Source organism: Camelus ferus, chromosome 28 (assembly GCF_009834535.1).
Source record: "Camelus ferus isolate YT-003-E chromosome 28, BCGSAC_Cfer_1.0, whole genome shotgun sequence".
NCBI classification, from domain to species: Eukaryota; Metazoa; Chordata; class Mammalia; order Artiodactyla; family Camelidae; genus Camelus; species Camelus ferus.
In genome coordinates, this window is record NC_045723.1 from 1,630,997 (window position 1) to 1,649,956 (window position 18,960).

Genomic DNA, 18,960 nt, shown 5'->3' on the forward strand with positions numbered 1-18,960 from the left:
CCCTTCTCCCGTTAATGTTGTGCCTCCCTTGCCCGCACCATCTACGCGAGGACTTGCTGGCCTTTTCTTATTCTCTTCACCCTGCTTCCAGGTGGTTCTGGCGCCTCTGGTTACACGTCACATACAATAGTGCGCATCACTTGTTCCTGTTTAGCTGATAAAGTTCGGGGTGTCCTTTTTCTTTAGCCTAAAGGAACAAGTAGTTTCTAAAAGTCATTTACTTTCCCCGTGTTCGAAATCAGGTCCATAATCAAACAATGCATGTTAGTCATTGGTATTATAGTAGAGAGGAGGGGTTGGCAGGTGAGATGAGTGAGCAATTTTTTTTTTTTTTTTTTTTTTTTTTGCTTTTTCTGTGAGCCTTTAGGCCACAGTGTTAGACAGAAAATAACCTTGACTAATTTTTATTCACACCTTCTGACTTAATTTTACGGCTCTTGGTATTATCACAAAATGATCTTTTTTCATTAAAGTGTTCCAATATAATCTTGGGTGTGTTTTAATTATATGTCAGGCCTTTATTTTATTTTATTTTTTCAAGAAACACAGTTAAAATTTTCTCTGTTAGAAAGAGAGATCCCTGATGCAGAAACCTGTGTTTTGACCCATCAAACACTGTAACATTCTCCAGAGAAAAGCCCAAGGAGTCAAAGTTCTTGAAACCAAAAAGGGACCTGAGCAACTGGCTTTCAGGCCAACTGTTCCTTATACTTGGAGGATCTCAGGCGGCATTGAAGAAGGGATGTCTGCATTCTGTCCAGATGGCATCTTGCCATGACAGTCTCAGCATGGTTAAAATGTGCTATTTATTTATTGTTAAACTTTTTGTTTTGTAAAGCTTTTGTTTGTCTCCATTTGGCTTATAACTCCAGTGGGTTCTGCAGTACTGGGGAGGGAGCAAAGACACAGAGAGATTGTTTTCTCATTGGGCCCCCAACGGGCTGTGGTCTAGGGATGGAAAACAGCTCTGCCCTTTTTGTGGTAGGGACCCAGGAGCTGGCGTGGCTCTTCTCTTCCTGAGTTGCCCAGTAAGGATCGCAGAGGATGGCTTTGTCTGGCGATATTTTATGTGGAAACCCAGGGGTCAGCAGGCACCTCCTGGGGCCTTCTGAGACCTGCTCTGATAAAGGGAAAAGCGTGTAGATTAATATCCAGGTTCAACCCCACGTACCTCAAGTTCTGCAGACACTGGAACTCATTCTGCCTTACACCAGGACACACACACAGATTTTGAGGGAACTGAGCATTTTATGGGAGTGGGAGGGAAAAGGTGAAATCCACTATGACAATTCTCCTCCTTGTTAGTCTGCAAATATGTTCCAAGACTAACAGTAAAGCTGCACCAGCAGACTCAAGAATAAATATGCTGTAAATGTGCACACATTTAAAAAAAAAAAGAAAATCATTAAGTATGGCATTGTAGATAGATTTATTTTAAAATCAAAAACTTTGAGTATTAAAAACGTCTCACCAGCCAATAAAAATACATCAGTTTCTCAGTCACCTTGTCCAATGCTACCTGCTTCTACTCTCGGGTAAGCCTCGTCCCCTGCACCCTGGCTGATTTCAGTGGATTTATCTGTTCAGCGTTTATTTTTAGCGTATCTCTTCCTGGAGCATATACAGAAAGAGTCGATGTCAGGCATACATGAGTGAACTCTCTTCTGGGGCTCATACAGCCCTGAGACCTTTCTGGAAAGGTGATATGATAATGGAGAGAAAGATTCATGAAGGATATAACATATTAAGGGTTATTTGTGAATCTTTGCTTTATGTCTTTTAGCAAAATGCTTAAATAAATTTAACAGAATGTGCCAAGTAGAATATTGCCAGATATGTAGCCCCACTTTTGCCGTTTACAACAGTCATTTCACTTCGTGGCTAGAAGAGAACTGATTATGTGTCTTACTATGGGACACAAATCAGAGCAGTCCTATGTATCTTTAATTGGTTAATTTCTTCAGGCACACTGGCAGTCTTTACCCATCTTGCAAGTTTTTGTGTTCAGAATTTCATGATTGGGAGAGAGTATAGCTCAGTGGTAAAGTGTGTGCTTAGCATGCACAAGGTCCTGGGTTCAATCCTCAGTACCTCCATTAAAAAAAAAAAAAAAAGAATTTCATGATTAGAAAAGAATACTGTGTTCCAACTATAAATAATAATTTAGTGTATTTTTCTTATACATTTCCCTCCATCATTTAAGGGAAAAAAGGATATATTATAGGGATGCCCTATCAGTAAGCTTTCTGCTATCTACGAATAATATATTATTTATTATTAGATAACAGTTCACCCTTGAATAATCAATAATGCACATATTGCTATCTCTGCCTCAAAAACAAAGGAATTGATAAATGACTCATGCACGGGCAAGAAGCTGGAACAGTTTGGACAGAATCAGGACTCACACCCTAGTTCTTTAGATTCTATGTGTTGTGATCTCTTATCATACAAAAAGTTTCCCCCACACTCAGTTAAAGATCTGTAAAATGAAAATACAGATATTACATATCTATTGGCAAAAAATGGGCATGTAAGTGGTTCCAACCTGTGTTATTCAAGGGTCAATGATAAATAGATGGGGTGCAGGGTGAGATTCAGGAAAGTGTTAAAAAGGAAATGGTACCTTTTAGAAGTTTCACTTAAGCCTGCCTGACATTTGAGGGTTAAATAACTTCAGCATTGTCACTCTTGTCTGAGTCCGTGCAGTCTTCCTCTTGCCAAAAGTAATGACCACAGTTTTAGATGAAAGAAGACAGAGGATTTGAAGCGTTCTTGTGGGTTTCAGACTGCAGGTGGGACGTGCATACTCATTATTACTGTTACGTGGTTTCTGTGCCCAGCTTTGACAGGACAGTGTGGAGGGTGGCCCTGGTACATGGCACCAGGCACAGTACTGAGACATGACTCTGTCTAAAAGCACTCAATATCAATTAGCGATCAGGATGTAAAACCACTGTCTCTGGTTTTAATCTCTTTATGCCATCGATAGATTTTTGACGAGGTCAGTGCACTGACAAACCACTTAACTTTCTGAGAACCAAATGCACTTTCAACTACAAGCTCTGACTGAGATCGCTAATTTTCATTATAAGAATAATAACACGATTGAAAGACCTTGTCCTATGGCTAGGAATCCGACAAAAAATCGATGACCAACTCTTAAGCAATATTGCCTATTGATGCAAGGCTAGTTCTTTTCTAATTTACAGATTAGGGAGGCCAAATGATTCGCTAATGGCTTCTGTATTAATGGGTATATGCTTAATTTTAATGAAGTCAATAAATGTTGATGTTTTAAGAATTTGTCTTTAAGATAATTCGTGATTTGTGTGTGTGTGTGTGGATAAAATAGAGACATTTGTACTGTAGGTGACTGGCCATATTAAAGTGTAAGACTTTAATTTTTACAATAGTCTTTTTTTTTTCAATAGATTGGCCACTTATTTATTCATTCAACAAACACCATCCGTGCCTTCTATTCTGTACCAAGGACACTGCCAGGAATTAGTGATAACACATAAATGAGAAATACCATGTCCCCTGTAACATCAGCTAATACAAGTAAATGATACTCATCAACGGTTTTCTCATTTTGTTATTTTCAGTTCAGTATGGTATTTGTTACTACAGTAAAATCATATTAAAAAGTTAATGAAGGGGAATTGGGGAGACCCTGTTTAGTGGGTACAGTGTTTGGTTTTGGAAGGATGGAAATGTTTTGGAAATAGAAGAGGCGATTATGCTTCACAACATTGTGTATGTACTAAATACCACTAAGCTGAATACTTTAAAAATGGTAGGTTTTCCGTTAAAGGACACTCCAATTTTTTTTTTTCAGTTAATGCACTTTGTGGTTTGTTCCTCCTGGTTTATTTACTTGGCTTTGTGTTATATATTAGAGTTGGAAGGTATTTGAGGAGCCTGGATCAGTCTCTTTCAGGCATTTTTTAGTATCTTTCAGTAGAATTCTGAAGATTTTTCTTTTAGGTCTTAAACATTTCTTGTTAGAGTTATTACTCATTTATTTTTCTTGATATTGTGGGTGGGACTTTTTTTTCATATTTTTAAAGTGTTTATTGCTGCTGCACAGAAGAGCTATTGAGGTATGACTGTTCATAGCCAACCACTTTTGAAACCTCCCTTCTTAATAACAGTAACAGTGGAGTCTTTTGGATTTTTCTAGGGATGTGATCAAAAATCTGCTGAGATTAAAAAAAAAAAGAAGAAAAACTCTGAGATGATCACAGTCTTAGATATTTTCCCTAGTGATACAATACTTGAAAAAGGCCCTAATATTAAATATTAAACTGTTTTTTGCATTCCTGGGATGAATTTCACTAAATTCCCACTAATTCTCGTAACATTTTATTGAATCATATTTACTAATAATCTATTGAGGATTTTACATTTATCTTCATAGGGATATTGATTTATTCTCTTATGTGAGGTTTTTATACTAATTAAAAAAAATAAGTCATATGGCTTTCCAGTAACTTCCACTCTAGAGGGGAAAATATATAGTAAAAAAAATAGGAAATACAGGAAAAAATATAGGAAAATAGCTCTTCCTTGAAAGTTTAAAGCACTTCACGCTAAACCTTTTGGCCTTAAAGCCTTATTTGAAGATAAATTTTAATTTAATTTAATCTGCACACTCAGATTTATAGGCCCAATCTCATTTTTATTTCTTAAGCCAGTTTTTTGCAGAAAGTTGCCAACCTCATCAAAATTATTTATTTATTGGCATTGTGTTCTATGTTAACATCCATACTTGTAATTTATAATCCCTTCCATACATTTTATCTTCTTCTTATATCAAATTACATTTATTTGGGCTTTCTTTTTATTGAACAGATTTTTAGGTGACTCTCTACAATGGTTTTGGGTAGTGTGTTTATATTTTTGTTTTGATTTTTAAGAAACTATATTTTGGCTTTATAAATTCTGATTTTTTTTTTGTTTTGTTTTAGAAATATTTCATTGGTTTTCCCTTAGCACATACACTTTTAAGAAATAATGAAATCTTTCAGTATATGAAGTTGCCTCTAAAAGTATCTTTGGGGGCATCTTATAATTTTGTTTTGCAGTATTTTAATTGTATTTGTCTGTAAATATGAAGCGATAAGTGTGTGGTATTTGTTTTATTCCAATAATTCTAGGAGATTTTTTTGTCTACCCTATTTTAATTCATAGCTTGTTTTGATAGCTTATGGTTAAAGAGTCTGGGCTATAAAACAACTACTTTTGGGAACGTTTTGAAGCTGTTTTGTGGCTCAGTATGTGACCATTCCAGTCACAATCTCACATGTGCTTGAAAAGTTGGGGTTTCCTCATAATGTTATAATTTCATTACAGCTTTCAATTTAGCCTTATTGAATTTTATTTTTCAAATTCTCTATCCCCCTTATATAGTTGGGTGGTTTTTATGCGGTTTTATTTTGGGGGGGTATCCTTTCTCTATTAGGAAAAATAAGAATGGATTAAAGATTTCCAAACATAATAATTTTATTTTTCCTTTTTTTCAGCATATCTGTGATGCTCTATTAATGCCCTATTGTTCCTCATTCTGTGTTGTGCTCTCCAATTCTTTTCTTTTCTTTTTGCTATGAACTGCCCTTGAGTTGAGAATAATGTTGCCACCATCTGCTGTCACTTTGTTATGATATCCCTTTATACACCTTTCTTTTTTTCTTTTTTTATTATTCTGTGATTTTTTTTTCTCAGTGTATGAATAAGTGATGGCAGTGACAGCAGTTTTGAGAGGAAGAGATGGGAGCAGTGGAGCAAAAGGTGAACTGATTTGCTGAGCACCTTCAGGAGATAGGGAGGGGGACCACTGCAGCTTGGTGACTGGGAGCAGAGGGTAGCCTGGAGAGGTGACGTGTTAAGTTGGGTGTAAGACCCACTGAAGAGAGAACTGGCTGGCTGCCTCCTTGTCCACAGTGACCCTGGTCTCAGGGGTGGCTGGGGACACAGTCAGTGGACGGGGCTTCACGTGGATTTGTGATGATCCCTGACTTTGAGCTTCGATCCTTGCCCATGGCTTTGGTGACATTGATGGGACTCCCCATTTCTTTGTAGCTCAGTTTTTCTGTAAAGAATAGTAAGACTTACTTAATTCTGTAGAAATATTTAATGAAGAGTGTGCATATTATGATAAACAACTTCTAAATGTTTGAGGGCCTTTTGAGCGCTCACTGGCAAAAGTATTGAGACTTCAAAATAGTCTTAGTTTAGAATGAAAGTTCCGCCTTCAGTGTGTCTGATGAAGAGTTAAACTATTTTGGAGACTGGGATGCATGCAGCTTCGTTTCTTCTGTAGGGAAATGCCATCTCCCACTGATCTGGTCGAGCGAGCCTTTTCTCCTTAAGCTCTGCTTGCTTCTTCCAGTGCTGTGTGCCTGGCATGGGAATTAGGGACTTGCGCTCTCAGTGATAGGATGCTCCGGGCTGTTTCCTGAGCTGTACTCGCCCACAGCTCCGGTCCTCACATGTCCCTGGCGGAGCGTGTGGTGTGTATCTTTCAGTGGTAAGATTTAGGGAAAGCAGTTCCGTGGGAAAAGGGAAGTGATAGACAAGGCTGGAGAGAAGGGGAATCAGCTGGGGTTGTTGGCTTTTAATTGAAGTTTAGTTGAAGGTTCAATGAGGTGAGACTGTTATGACAGACTTCAAAATGGAATGGTAGGAAAACGGGGTGGGTTCATCAAAGTTGGAGTAAATACGGAGCAACCACTCAGCAATGCAGTGTGAAGCAACAGCTACAAACCCTCAAAAAAACGCAGAGTAATTAAAATTTGCATTGTGCAGCCCTCCTTCTCAGTGGGTACCTTTCCAAGGGAAGCAATGACTTTATTGTGAAAAATATAAACACAGATTTAGAGATGTAAATTACATGCGTGTTTTAATCTTATTCATAAACACTGGAAGTTTTAAGAATGTAAATATTATCAAAGTACACAACTGCAGCTGAAACCAGACTTGAGAAAGACTTTGAGAAAGAAAGAAGGTGAAAGGGCCCCCTAGCCTCCCCGACCCCCACACCCTGCCCATCCCAACCCTACCTACCTCCCCCCTACCCTCCTCTACCTTTATGTATTTGGAAAAGAGGAAGTAGGTTTCTGTCCTCCAGTTTCTGAGGACACAAATCCTTGTCTCTAGCCTGTTGATGTCACAGAAGAGGCAGTAGTGTTAACCCTTTCTCTCCACTTCCTCTCCCGTCTCTGCATGTGATGTTTGAGGTTAATGAGTATCTGTACCAAGTGACTAAGTGTTGGATAATCTGCAACACAGGAGGGAAGAAGGAAATTTACCCAGATACTATCCACAGTCCTTTATTTCCGTACTTTAAGCACGACAGGGACCTCAAGTAGAGCCAGGTCTAAGGGCTGAGCTTAGAGGGAGAGTACAAAATGGTAGAAAATTCACTGAGCCGGTGTTGAAGAAATGTGTTTGGGTTCTACCTTGACTGTCCCTGGCTGCCAAAATGATTTTGGACAAAGCCCTTCGCTTCTCTGGGCCACAGTTTCTCCATCTGTTGAAGTCATTGAGTTGGGTAAAATGAGCTTTAAGCTTCCTTCCAATTCGAACTTCCTACAATATTGTGTCTCATGGATCCAATCCAATCCCCATGGGGTCCTGGAGACTCACACCCAGTGTGGTACCCTTCCCTAGGTGGCCAGGAGTCAGCTTTGTTTCAGAGAAGCCCTGAGACTTTCCTCTGCTAAAGCCTTTCTGTACTGTAATTTAAAGCCAGGACTTCCTGAGACTTGTTGGAAGTCCTCTGTCCTGGCACCTCCTTAGCTATGCAAGGAGCCCTCCCAGTAGAGAATGACCTGATGTCTATCCAGACCATCAAAGCTCATGGTTGGAGCTGCCATCAAGATGACCCAACCCAACAGTGCTATGTACTTCATCTCTGTTGGTGCCTGAAGTATCTGCAGGACTTCTGTACTGCGTTTCTCTCTCGGCTCCTTTTTGGGAGTCAGGCAGTGGGAATTTCTTGGATTATAGGGAGACAGCCTTGTTAGAGCATCCTGTCATTGGACACTCACTTCATAAATCACTTCAAATGAAATTCAAGTGTGGAATTCAGGGGAGGCTTAGCTTTGAGGAATCCAAGGCACAATTTCATTTGAAGAGTTTTTGTAGTGCGTTGTGGGCCTGGGCGACTCTACCAGGAGGAGAGCATGAAATCAGGTCCTCCTTGACTGATTGCTTTAAGGTGGAGAATAGAAAGGACGTTGAGAAGTGAACATTTGCCCTGCTGATACGTGATACAGCAGAAAGGGGTTGGGATTTGGAAGGAGGCTAAGAGAAATAGTTGTGGGTTTGAAGGTACGTTTTCCAATCCGACCCCTTATTGCCACCTGATCTTGAAAGAGGTCATTTCGAAGGACCACTGAGCCCTGGCCTGACCAAGACTTCACCACATGACCTTTGTGATGGTTGCCTCTGGCTGCCCTGGAAACGAAACAGGGTTTGGGCGGGTTCCAAAAAGAGCTCCTTGATCTGATTCAATTGGCCGATCAGAATGGTGACATTTCCAGAACAGTCCTTGGACAAGGTGCTGGGAAATAGGAGTTGGGGGGGCATGAGATGTGTGTTCCCAAATTGGAACTTTTGGAAAACAAGAGGAGGGGTGAGTATAGGAAAGAGGAATGAGATATTAGGAAAAGCCTTGGGGTCTTCTAATCTTATGATACCGAACACTGTTTTTCTTGATTTATAAGGATAGACGTATATGTTATATTCATGCACTGTTGGCAACAGTGGTTGTGCCTGACACACTTTGTCATTGATCTTTTAATGATGAGAGTAGAATGGAGTAATCTACACAAAGCTAATGTTCCTATTTTAAGTAAAACTTATCAAATAATCTGTAAGGAAATAAACTTCACCCAAAAGTTCTCAAACTCTTGGATTAATGTCCTAACTATAAACACTAAAACTGTAAAACCCTTAAAAGAACACATGGGTAAGTCTTCATAACCTTGGATTTGGTCATGGTTTCTTAAGATGTGACACCAAGAGCAAAGTAATAAAGAAAGAAGTAGGTAAACTGGACTTTACTGAAATTTAAAATTTTGTGCATCCATGAACACTATCAAGAGAGTGAAAATACAACCCACAGAATTGGTGAAAATATGTGCAAATCATGTATCTGCTAAGGGTCTGGTATCCAGTATATATAAAGAACTCTTACAACAAAATGACAAAAAGTCAACCCAATTAAAAATGGGCAAAAGACTGTTCTCCAGAGAAGATACACAAGTGGCCAACATGCCCAATGAAGAAATGCTCAGTATCACTAGTCATTAGGAAAATGCAGATCAAAACCTCAATATGATACCATTTCACACCCATTAGGATGGCTTTTATTAACAAAACCAAACCAGAAAATAACAAGTGTTGGTGAAGGTGTGAAGGGGTCAGAACCTTCATACATTGCTGGTAGGAATGTAAAATGGCACAGCCAGTGGGGAAAGCAGTTTGGCAGTTCCTCAAAGAGCTAAGTGTGGAGTTCCTGTAGGACCCACCAGTTCAACTCCTAGCTCTGCACCCTGAAGAAGCAAAAAGAGGTGTTCAAACAAAACCTTGTACCCAGACGTTTGTAGACGTGCTATCGCAGTAGCCAGAGCGGGAACAACTGAAATGTCCATCAGCTGATTGAACGGATGAGCACAGCGTGGTCTGTCCATCCAACGGGAAGTTACTCAGCCACAGAAAGGAATGAAGGGCTGACATTCACTACAACGTGGATGAACCTTGAAAACATTATCCCGAGTGAACCCAGCCAGATGCAAAAGGCCACGTATTGTATGATTCCATTTATGAGATATTTAGAATAGAAAAATCCACAGAGACAGAAAGTGGATTAGTGGTTACCAGGGGCTGGGGAGAGGGAGGAGTGGAGAGTGCCTGCTCAAGGGGCTCGGGGTCTCCATTCAGGGTGATGAGAAGTTCTAGACCTAGGCAGCGGTGACAGTGAGAATGTGTTCAATGCCAGTAAGTTACGTGCTTTAAAATGGTTAAAATAGTAAATTTTATGTTGTGTGTAATTTACCAAAGTTGAAAAAAATAAAAAGTTCCCAAACTATATAAACCTTGTAGAAACCCAGGTACCTTTGACAAACAAATGAGCTCAGATTTGCTAAGGGAATGCGTACCTTTCCAGCACAGCCTTTGGGATCGGGGAAGGCTTCTGGAAGGGAAAATGTATGCCACTGGGGACCAGGAGCCCTGTTTTCTGGTCTAGGCTCTGCTGCCCTGTGGCCTGGAGCAAGTTGTGTAAACTGCCTGGGCCTCAGTCAGGAGCCTCGGACAAATCTACTTCTGGGAAGGAAAAATTCTCAGTCGTGTGTGGGACCTTTTCAGGCCTCACATATTTTCATTCACCCTGGCGCCTGACCAGTGTGAAGGGTGGCAGATTTCTAACGATGCTCTGTGTTCTCCCACCAGCAAACGAGGGTGGGGTGGCACACACAGGGGTCTTTGGTAGAGCCTTTGTCCTAGGGCTGGTTGTATGGTGCTCCCAGTTGTGAGAGCCGCGGGGAGTAGATCCTGTCTGCCTAGCCGTCCACCAGCAGACTTCTTGGCACATGCTCAGGGCTGTGTGAAGCACACGCTGGAGGGCACGGAGACCCGAAGTGGGTGGAGTGTGTGTTCTACAGGGAGAGGAGACCCTTCCCGAGTCAGTGCGGGAATCACAGCTGTGGTGAGTGCTCTGAAGAAGAAACAAATGCTGGGTGATGAGTGTGGCAGGGTCAGGGACGCTGCTGGAGGAAGTCATACCGACCTGCGATCCGAAGGATGATTTGGAATGAATGAGGGAAACCGCCAAGGTGCAGATCAACATTCCTGCTGGAGACGGAACCCTGGGAGCAGGAAAGAAAAAGTGGGCTAGGGGAAGACATTGTGAAGCCAGCCCCATTCTCGGGTGTCACGCTGACTTGTGGTCAATAGCATTGAATTCAAAGGCCAGAGAAGCATCTTGCTGAGTCCACCGCGGGAGCTGCCACCAGCAGGTGCTTCGTGCCCGTCCCCACAGCACTGCCTCCTGTGCTCCAGGAGCATGTCACCAGCAGGAACCACACAGCATCTCTGGAACTTACGATGGTCCCAGAGTCGACTGTGTCCGGAAGCCACCATTCCTCAGAGACTTGCCATCTCCCCAGCACAGGACAGTGTGGGTTACAGGACAAGGGGCTCTGGAGTGTGACACCCAGCCTGCCCTGCAAATGCTGAGAGGATGTTTCTCCCTTTGGTCTTCCGTCCAACTGGCAGATCGAAGCTCTGAGGACAGTAGAGCTCCCCGACTTGCACTTAAGCCCCAGCATCGCTGTTTTCAGCAGGACTGTTGCATGTGTTCAGTGGGTGGGCTGAATCCACCTTGGCCATGGAAGCCATGCTTCCACAATGGGATGGAGCCCAGGGTGAACGGAACTCACACCTGCCAGTCATGTGCTGTATTCCTATGAGCCTGCCCTGCTTAGAGTCAACGTGGTTGGAAGGCCCAGCACCGCAGTTCTGAGGCCAGTGCGGTGCCCTGGCTGCCCCGTCCGTGGTGCAGCCATGGGGGCCCGGGGAGCGGAGGTCACAGTTGTGATGGGAGCCATCCCATTAAGCAAAGGAGCTTCTCTGTAAGCCGCACATTAGGCACATACCTGCATTCAAACTCTCTGAAGTTTGGAGGCTTACATGTCATCGTTTCTTTGTAACCGTAAATCTGTTCCATCAGGCTCAATTTTTTTTTTCCTTTGCTTGCAGGAGAATAGATCTGGAGAAACCAACAGCTGTGTTGAAGAAATCATTCGGGTAAGGATGTTCTTTTACAAATCTTACCCACTGGTTGACATAGATTCCACATCTCCAACGTCAGAGCGAGCCCCCTGTACATGTGTTGTGTGATGTCTGCCATTTCTGAGGGTAACCACATGAGTTGCCTAAAGGACACTTTACAAAACAATGCTTCTTTTAGAAATCTGGGGGCCACACCTCAGTCTTTGCACAGGCTGAGGTGACACTGTACTAAAGGGATCAGCCGGAAGACAGAGGAACAGAGTGGAGATGAAAAATACGGTTGTGTTCGCATTTCCACGCCCTCACGTATCCCCTCCTTTTTGAAAGCATCCCTCAGTAGCCTGTGCTTTCCAGTCAGGCAGGGGCTGCCTTGTTATTTCTCTCCTAAGCTTAGTTAGAATCAGAAGCGCTCTGACAGGGGGGCAAGGCTCAGCACTGAGACTTCATTCCTGCATTGATTGAGTGTGTTCTAACTTTGCCTGTCCTTTTCGTCCCCGCCATCTCACGTGCACACCCTCCACGCACCAGCCTCGCGTGCAGGCTCGCTGAGGCCGGGCCTTGCCATCGTGTGAGTGTTTACCTGAGTCTCCAGACTTACACTCAGGACATCCTCTCCAGCCTGTGTTTTTTCCTTCACTCATAACTTTTCAGGGGAATAACCTAATAATTTGTAGCTCTCCGAAAGCTGATGTTACACTGGGCGAAACACCAAGACGAATCAGACCCGACGGTATGGCAGTTCCCTATAAAGAAAAAAAAAACCTTTATTTTAACATGTTTTTGACTTTGGGGTATCCTACACACTTTTTCTTGAATTGCTAGTGAATTACAACGTGCTTATCTGGTTTAAAAGTTTACAGGAACCATCAGATTGTCTTTAGAAGTAGGATTTCCTTTTTTCTCCCTGTAAAGTATTATTTCTTTTAAGTTTATTTATTGAAGTCGAGTCAGTTCATGATGTTGTGTCAGTTTCTGGTGCACAGCCTCATGGTTCAGTCATGCATACACATCCATATATTCGTTTTCATACTCTTCTTCATTGTAGGTTACTGCAGGATGTTGAATATAATTCCCTGTGCTGTACCATAGAAACTTGTTGCTTCTCTATTTTATAGATAGTTGGAAGGCATTATTTCATAAATAAATCTTTTCACTCTCAAATTGACCAAAATAACACATTGAAGTTCGATGTGTCGAATTCATAATGATTTTTGTTTCTCTGGCAGAGATTTATATAGGAAATCATCGTCACAGTGTGGTAGCTTCATTTCTGGCATTTAAGTAGATGCTAAATAAAATACATGTTATATTTTGTATCTGTATTATCTCTATCCCGGGGTCTTGCTTCAGAGTAAACACGGGTAGTGTGAAATGCCGGTGTACTTTTCCTGTTTTTCTCTTCCAGCATACTTTCATGCTTGAGGTCCACATATTCAGCAACTAAGCATCTTCCTTTGACTGGTGATGGTGTTCATGTCTGCAAAGTAATGACACCGCAACACAATGCTCCTCTCTTTGGTTTTGCTGTTTAGCTGTTTAGAAAACCCTACCCTTTCTGACCCTCCCTTATCTTTTCTGAGGATCCGGAAGAGCTCTGCCATTTGTCCTTTTTGTTTGATACGCCAGGCAGGGCTTGGGGTTTTATAAAGAGCTTGAGTAATTCACACACCAAAAGGATATACTTCAGGTAGTGCAAAATTCACTTAAAATGAAACTGAATGCTGCAGTCAAGCATTTAAAGCATTCTTTCTCTTTTTCTTAAGAGAGCCGGTGAGAGCCTCACACCCCCGGCCCCAGGCGCACCTTTCCATGAGACTGACCCCTTGTCCATCACACCCCTACCCACCTCGAATCAGGCATGAAACAAGAGGGAGAGCCTGGACCTGCGAAGTGACTGACTTACGTGCATGTGCGGGGTCGAGGGTACAGGGCATGTCCTCTTCAGCAGGGAACAGCTGAGCACTGAGTGCCCTCTACCTGGAGCCGGGGAGGAGTGCTCAGGATAGGAGACAGTGTAGACTTCCCCAGGAGGGGACGGTGGTGCTGGTGTGGTCATGGGAACCTTTTCCCTCTCCCCTCACCTGCCAGCCTATGGTATGAGTGGTGCCCGTTGGTGTTTTGGAAGCTCCTAGAAGATCTGTCTGTGTTCCCAGTTTTTCCTGGAATGTTCTTCTGACCATCACCTGCCTCTCACGCCCATCATTTCCCAGAGCATCCTCACCTCTTCTCCCAAGCAGGTCCTCCCCGCCAGACCCAGGTGCAGGGCACCTTCTCAGTCACAGCCTGTGTTTCTTGTGTATCCATCACATGGCAGTGTTCTTCCCACACGGTGGCCCCAGCGTCTGGAATTTCGAACTCATGATTCGGTTGAGTGTGTAGATGAAGGAGTAAGTGGAAGGGTCCTATAAGGGAGAGTGATGAAGTGTCATTGTGAGGGCTCCCAAACAAGTCTCGTCTGCTGTAAATCACGGACAGGAGGCACCGGCTTTTTTCCTGCCAGGTGCCTGTGGATGGCCTTTGTGGAGCCCAGTTTTCCTTATCAGGTTCTCTCCCCTGGTGATCAGCTCAGGTAGGCCTGAGGCCGTCAAGGTCCCGAGAGGTACTTGTTACCTGCAACTATCTCACTTAAAATGTGATGGCTCTCAAGGAGAACCGGGTATGGCTCAAATGGTAGAGCACACGCTTAGCGTGCACGAGGTCCTGGGCTCAGTCCCCAGTACCTCCATTAAAAAAAAAAAAAGTAACAATAAATAAATAGACCTAATGCCCCCCCCCCAAAATGAAAAAAGGTGACAGCTCTCTCTTTTGTAGAGAAAGAGCAGGGTCATGAAAAATCCCGTAAAATGATGAAAATTGAGATACCCACTTCACAGGTGTTCGCATGCCTGTCCCACGTGGGAGGTGCCAGGAGGACACAGCCCCCTGCCCTTTGGGAACCGACAATGTGCTGGGAGAGATGGGTGCTAAGGGTTTTTTAATCTCACAAATAAATGTATGATGTTAATTGTGATAAATACTCAGGGTTTGATGAGCACTTACTGTAGGGTACGTTACCTCATCAGGGGTCAACAACCTCCCAGAGGGTGCAGCCTTGGAACTAAGAGTGGGAGGATGGATAGAAAAGCAGCCTAAGAAAAATGGTGAGGCTTCCGAGCAGAGGGAACGGACAAGCTCAGTGTCTTAGGGACCTGGAAAGAAAAGAGGAGGCAGGCGTGGGAGGGAAAAGCCACGCAGGAGAGGCCAGTAATGCTGTGCCTTCTCGGCCATGTTCCAGATCCTATACGCACAGGGGAACCAGTGACAGATCTGAGCAAGGTGATGTGATCAGGCTGGGGGTTCAGATGCACCAGTCTGGCTGCTGTGGGGAATTGGTTGAGGGGGCGAGGGGAAGAGGAAGGGGGAGTCGGGGCCGCTGCAGGTGTCCAGTGAGGGCTGCTTGGTGGGGCTCTCGCAGACGTGGGAACGTCCAGGGAGGTGCTGGTGCTGGGGCAGGGAGGACGCCATGCACTCACCTTGAGATATGCTGAGTCTGAAGCTCCTGTGTGATTCTCAGGTAGACGTGGAGAATGCGGATACGCTCAGAACAGAGGTCTGGGCTGCAGGCCAGCATTGGGATTAATTAGCATGTTGGTGTGAAACCAGAGAAGTGGGTAAATTTGCCAAGAGAGAGACTAGAGGCCGAGAAGCAACGAGAGCCCACATTCCACCGTGTAAAGGCCAGGGAAGGGGTGAGTCACTGGCAAATGAAGGTGAGAGGGAGTCGCTGGAGGAGGTGAGGGAAAGTCATGACCCTGAAAAGTCACAGAATCCAAGGAGTTTCCCACCGGCAGAGAGGACGAGAGAGGTGAGGCTGGAGAACCACCCCGTGGATGGGACAACGGGAAAGTCATTGGTGACCTTATGGGGTGCTGTTTCCATGGAGGAGAAAGGGCAGGATCCAGACGAGAGAATGGAGTCCCAGAGTTTATAGAGACTTCCCGTGAGGATGGGCTGTGGTTTCCATTCAGGTCTCTTTAGATTTGCAGTAAATCCTATCCGGTCCCGACTGAGGGAAGCTTCGCGTTAATGCAGCTCTTGCTAAGGCGGAGGGACTCTTCTAAGCTTCTTGCTTATCTTATCTCATTGGATCATCACAGCTGCCTTCTGTGGAGTGGGGCACCATTATCATCCCCATTTTACAGATGAAGAAAATGAGGCGAGAGGAGGTTAAACCCAACTGGCCCAAGGGTACGCAGCTAGAACGGGACAGAGCTGGGATTTTAACTAGCACCCTCTGTCTCTTAGCTGCCAAGCTGTGTTATTAAAGGAAGAAGCCCTTCCGCCTCCCTGGCTCGTTCATGAAACCACTCAGGCATTTTGCTGTGAAAGGGAGGTTTCCTGTTTCCCCATGTTTATGACCCGAAGGTGCCCGAGCACGCACGTGTGCACTTGACCTTATGGAGGTTTTATGGCCAAGGCTATCAGCCTCAACTTTAAACTTCTTTTCCCTCTCCTCTCTCTTACTTTTGCTGAGGTGACTGTTTTCAGGTCATTTGAAAATTACATGATGTTCCCAAATATAATTAGTTCTTATTTTCACTCAGAGAATTTTTATCGTGGGACCTGGTAAATCTGTTGTGTTACTGCAAAATTCATTTAACCGAGGGAGAAATTGTAACTGAGTCCTATGGAGATGGACACTTGGGGCTGGGGGTCCTCATGACTGACACGTGTTTGTAACAGACAGGTTCCTAAGTAATGCTATTTAATCCTTAAAGCCTCCAGCCCTGTAACACTTAGGTGCTCTTCGTCGTGTTATCCATTAGTGAAGAATGGCATTAACGTTTGTTCAGCAAATAAAATCCGTTTACAACTTAATGGGGTCGCGCAGGGCTGGAATCCAGGGTGCACGGGTTTTATGCAAGACAACTCTCACTGGCAGTGAGTGAGGGCACTGCTTATAACATCGTGAGCCTTTGTAATAAGAGATCAGTGTCTGAGATGTGGTTTGGACGTAACGGATGAATTTAGAGACAATTTCAGTGCACCATCTGAGCAGATTACCTTCTTGGCTTTCATCTCTAGTCACTAATTTAATTCGAATTTCCTGTTAAATATTCAGAATGAATAGTTATCCAGAGTTGCATCTCTGTTTCTATGAAAGGGGTAACTGGTACTTATTTAAATTCTGGAGACCCAAACCAATTTTCTGACCGTGTCCATGAACAGATTCCCAGACATTAGAGGGAACTCCTTTTGCTTGGTTTTCGAGGAACTAAGGAGCCTTCTAGACAAGATTTCCAGTTGTGATTCAGGGAGATCTGTGAGACAGGAGAGTTGAGATCACCCTGATATACAGTGCACATCGCTGTGACCCCTCACGTTTTCAGACCCTGGATGGCGGCCAAGGGAAACCCTGTGCTTAAATGCCTACGTGCTCCTTAACCCAAATGAAAGGATATTGGCCACTCTTGGAGAAAATAGAGAACAAAGAGATACCTTGTTTTAAGTGATCTGCCTGAGTCGTTTGCAGAACTAGACCCAGGTCAAATCCCACCCCCTGCTTCAGACCAGACAGGCGTTTTCTACCCCGTGTCATTTTCTTTATAAATTATTTCATTTGTTTCGAGTAGTAAAGACTTTATTGGTGACAAAATAAAGCCCACAAATGGCAAAATCAGTCTGGGCGGAACCATAGAGGAGCTCCATTTATATATCCCATTACTTGTTCTCGTAAAATAAAATCAAAGCAAAAGTCAACCTGATGTCAGTCTAGAGAAATTCACCAGGCACAACCTCCAAGTCTTATCCAAGAGAGACTAGTTTCACTCGGTAGTGTTTTGTTTTAATTTTTCGTTTTGCATTTTGCCATCTGGATGGATAGAGGCAGAAAGACCACAATTTATATCTGATTTTACATCTGTAGGTGCATTTTTACTAGATGTTATTATGTTAGTGCTTTTGGCTGAAACCAAAAGCCCTACTGGAATGGCTCCATTTCTCTGCCAAGAGCATCCTGGTGCCTGTGAGCAGTACCCGTCGGCCTGCTCCTTGTTTCAGGGCCATTTGGCCACACTTTGTAGACGTCGTGACGACTTCGGTGGTGTTCGGTTTCTAACAGCTGGGGCAAGAGACCACTCTTGTGCAGATCTGTTCTCAGCTCAGAGGCTTTGGGGTGACGGCTGAAGGAACCGCAGAGGTCTGGAAGCTCCCAATGGGAGTGAATGGCCTTGCCTTTCTGTATTTATCTGTCTCTTTCTGATGCACACCGTTAGAAATCACAGAGGCATTTGCAGAACCAGGGGCATGGGAGATCGGGGGAATGGGGGCAGCCCCAGTCTACTTCTTCCCATCCCGTAGGACCTTCCTTGTTCAGTCTCCACCTTTTCCCACCTTGATTACTCCAGAGACCTCCTCTCTGGCCTCCCGCCTACTGCCTGCCTCCAGCCACTCGCCACAATTCAGGCCGAGTCAGCTTTCCAAAGCATGTTTGCTGGACACATTTTAGTGGCTCCCCTGGGCTCAGGACAGAGTCGGGTTCCTGGATGCTGTCTGCAGAGCCCCGTGGGCTCTGGCCCTGCATGGTCCAGGATCATCTTTCCCCACTGTCCATCTCACGCTCTGTTCATTTGCTGCTTCTGCACAAGCGGAGTGGCACCACTGCTCTCTCACTCACCTCTGGGCTCAACTCAGGCTCTTCCTGCCCCCAGAACTCACTCTGTCTGCCCCCTACCCCATTCAGCTGTTTCTTGCTTATCTTCCAAGGCTCACTTAAGATGTCACTCCCTCCAAGAAGCCTTCCTGGTTCCCAGAGTCTGAGTTAGATGCCCCTGTTCTCTATTTCCCAGGTTCCCTTTACTCTTATCACAGCACTTATTGTGCTGCCATGATGGTCTTTCTTAAGCCCCGTTAGGCTGTTTCCATCCATCTCCAGGGGCTAGCAAAATGACCAGCACGTCATGGCTGTTTAATGAATGCTGAATAAATGGATGAGGAAGGATGAGTGCGTGACTCTGACCTTTTGCTCAGTGTCTGTTTTTGCTCTCCACCCTGTTGTCCTTCCAGTCCTGCAACAACAAAAAGAGATTGAGGTGCTGTCCCCCTAAAACGTATGTTTAGTTCCTCTCCAAGGGCTGCCAAGATTGTCGCATCACCTGGGAGCACTGGAACATGTCCTAG

General features: G+C 44.0%; 1 protein-coding gene across 6 annotated transcripts in view; it reads left to right on the forward strand.

The window, feature by feature from the left end:
* The window catches only part of AFF3 (AF4/FMR2 family member 3), a 434,554-nt gene that overhangs the window by 214,449 nt on the left and 201,145 nt on the right, over window positions 1–18,960 (forward strand). For all 6 annotated transcript variants that reach the window (XM_032469729.1, XM_032469731.1, XM_032469732.1 and 3 more), the window contains one exon: window positions 11,770–11,817. In XM_032469729.1, the coding sequence (XP_032325620.1) occupies window positions 11,770–11,817 (48 nt within the window). The remainder of the gene's footprint in view (window positions 1–11,769; window positions 11,818–18,960) is intronic.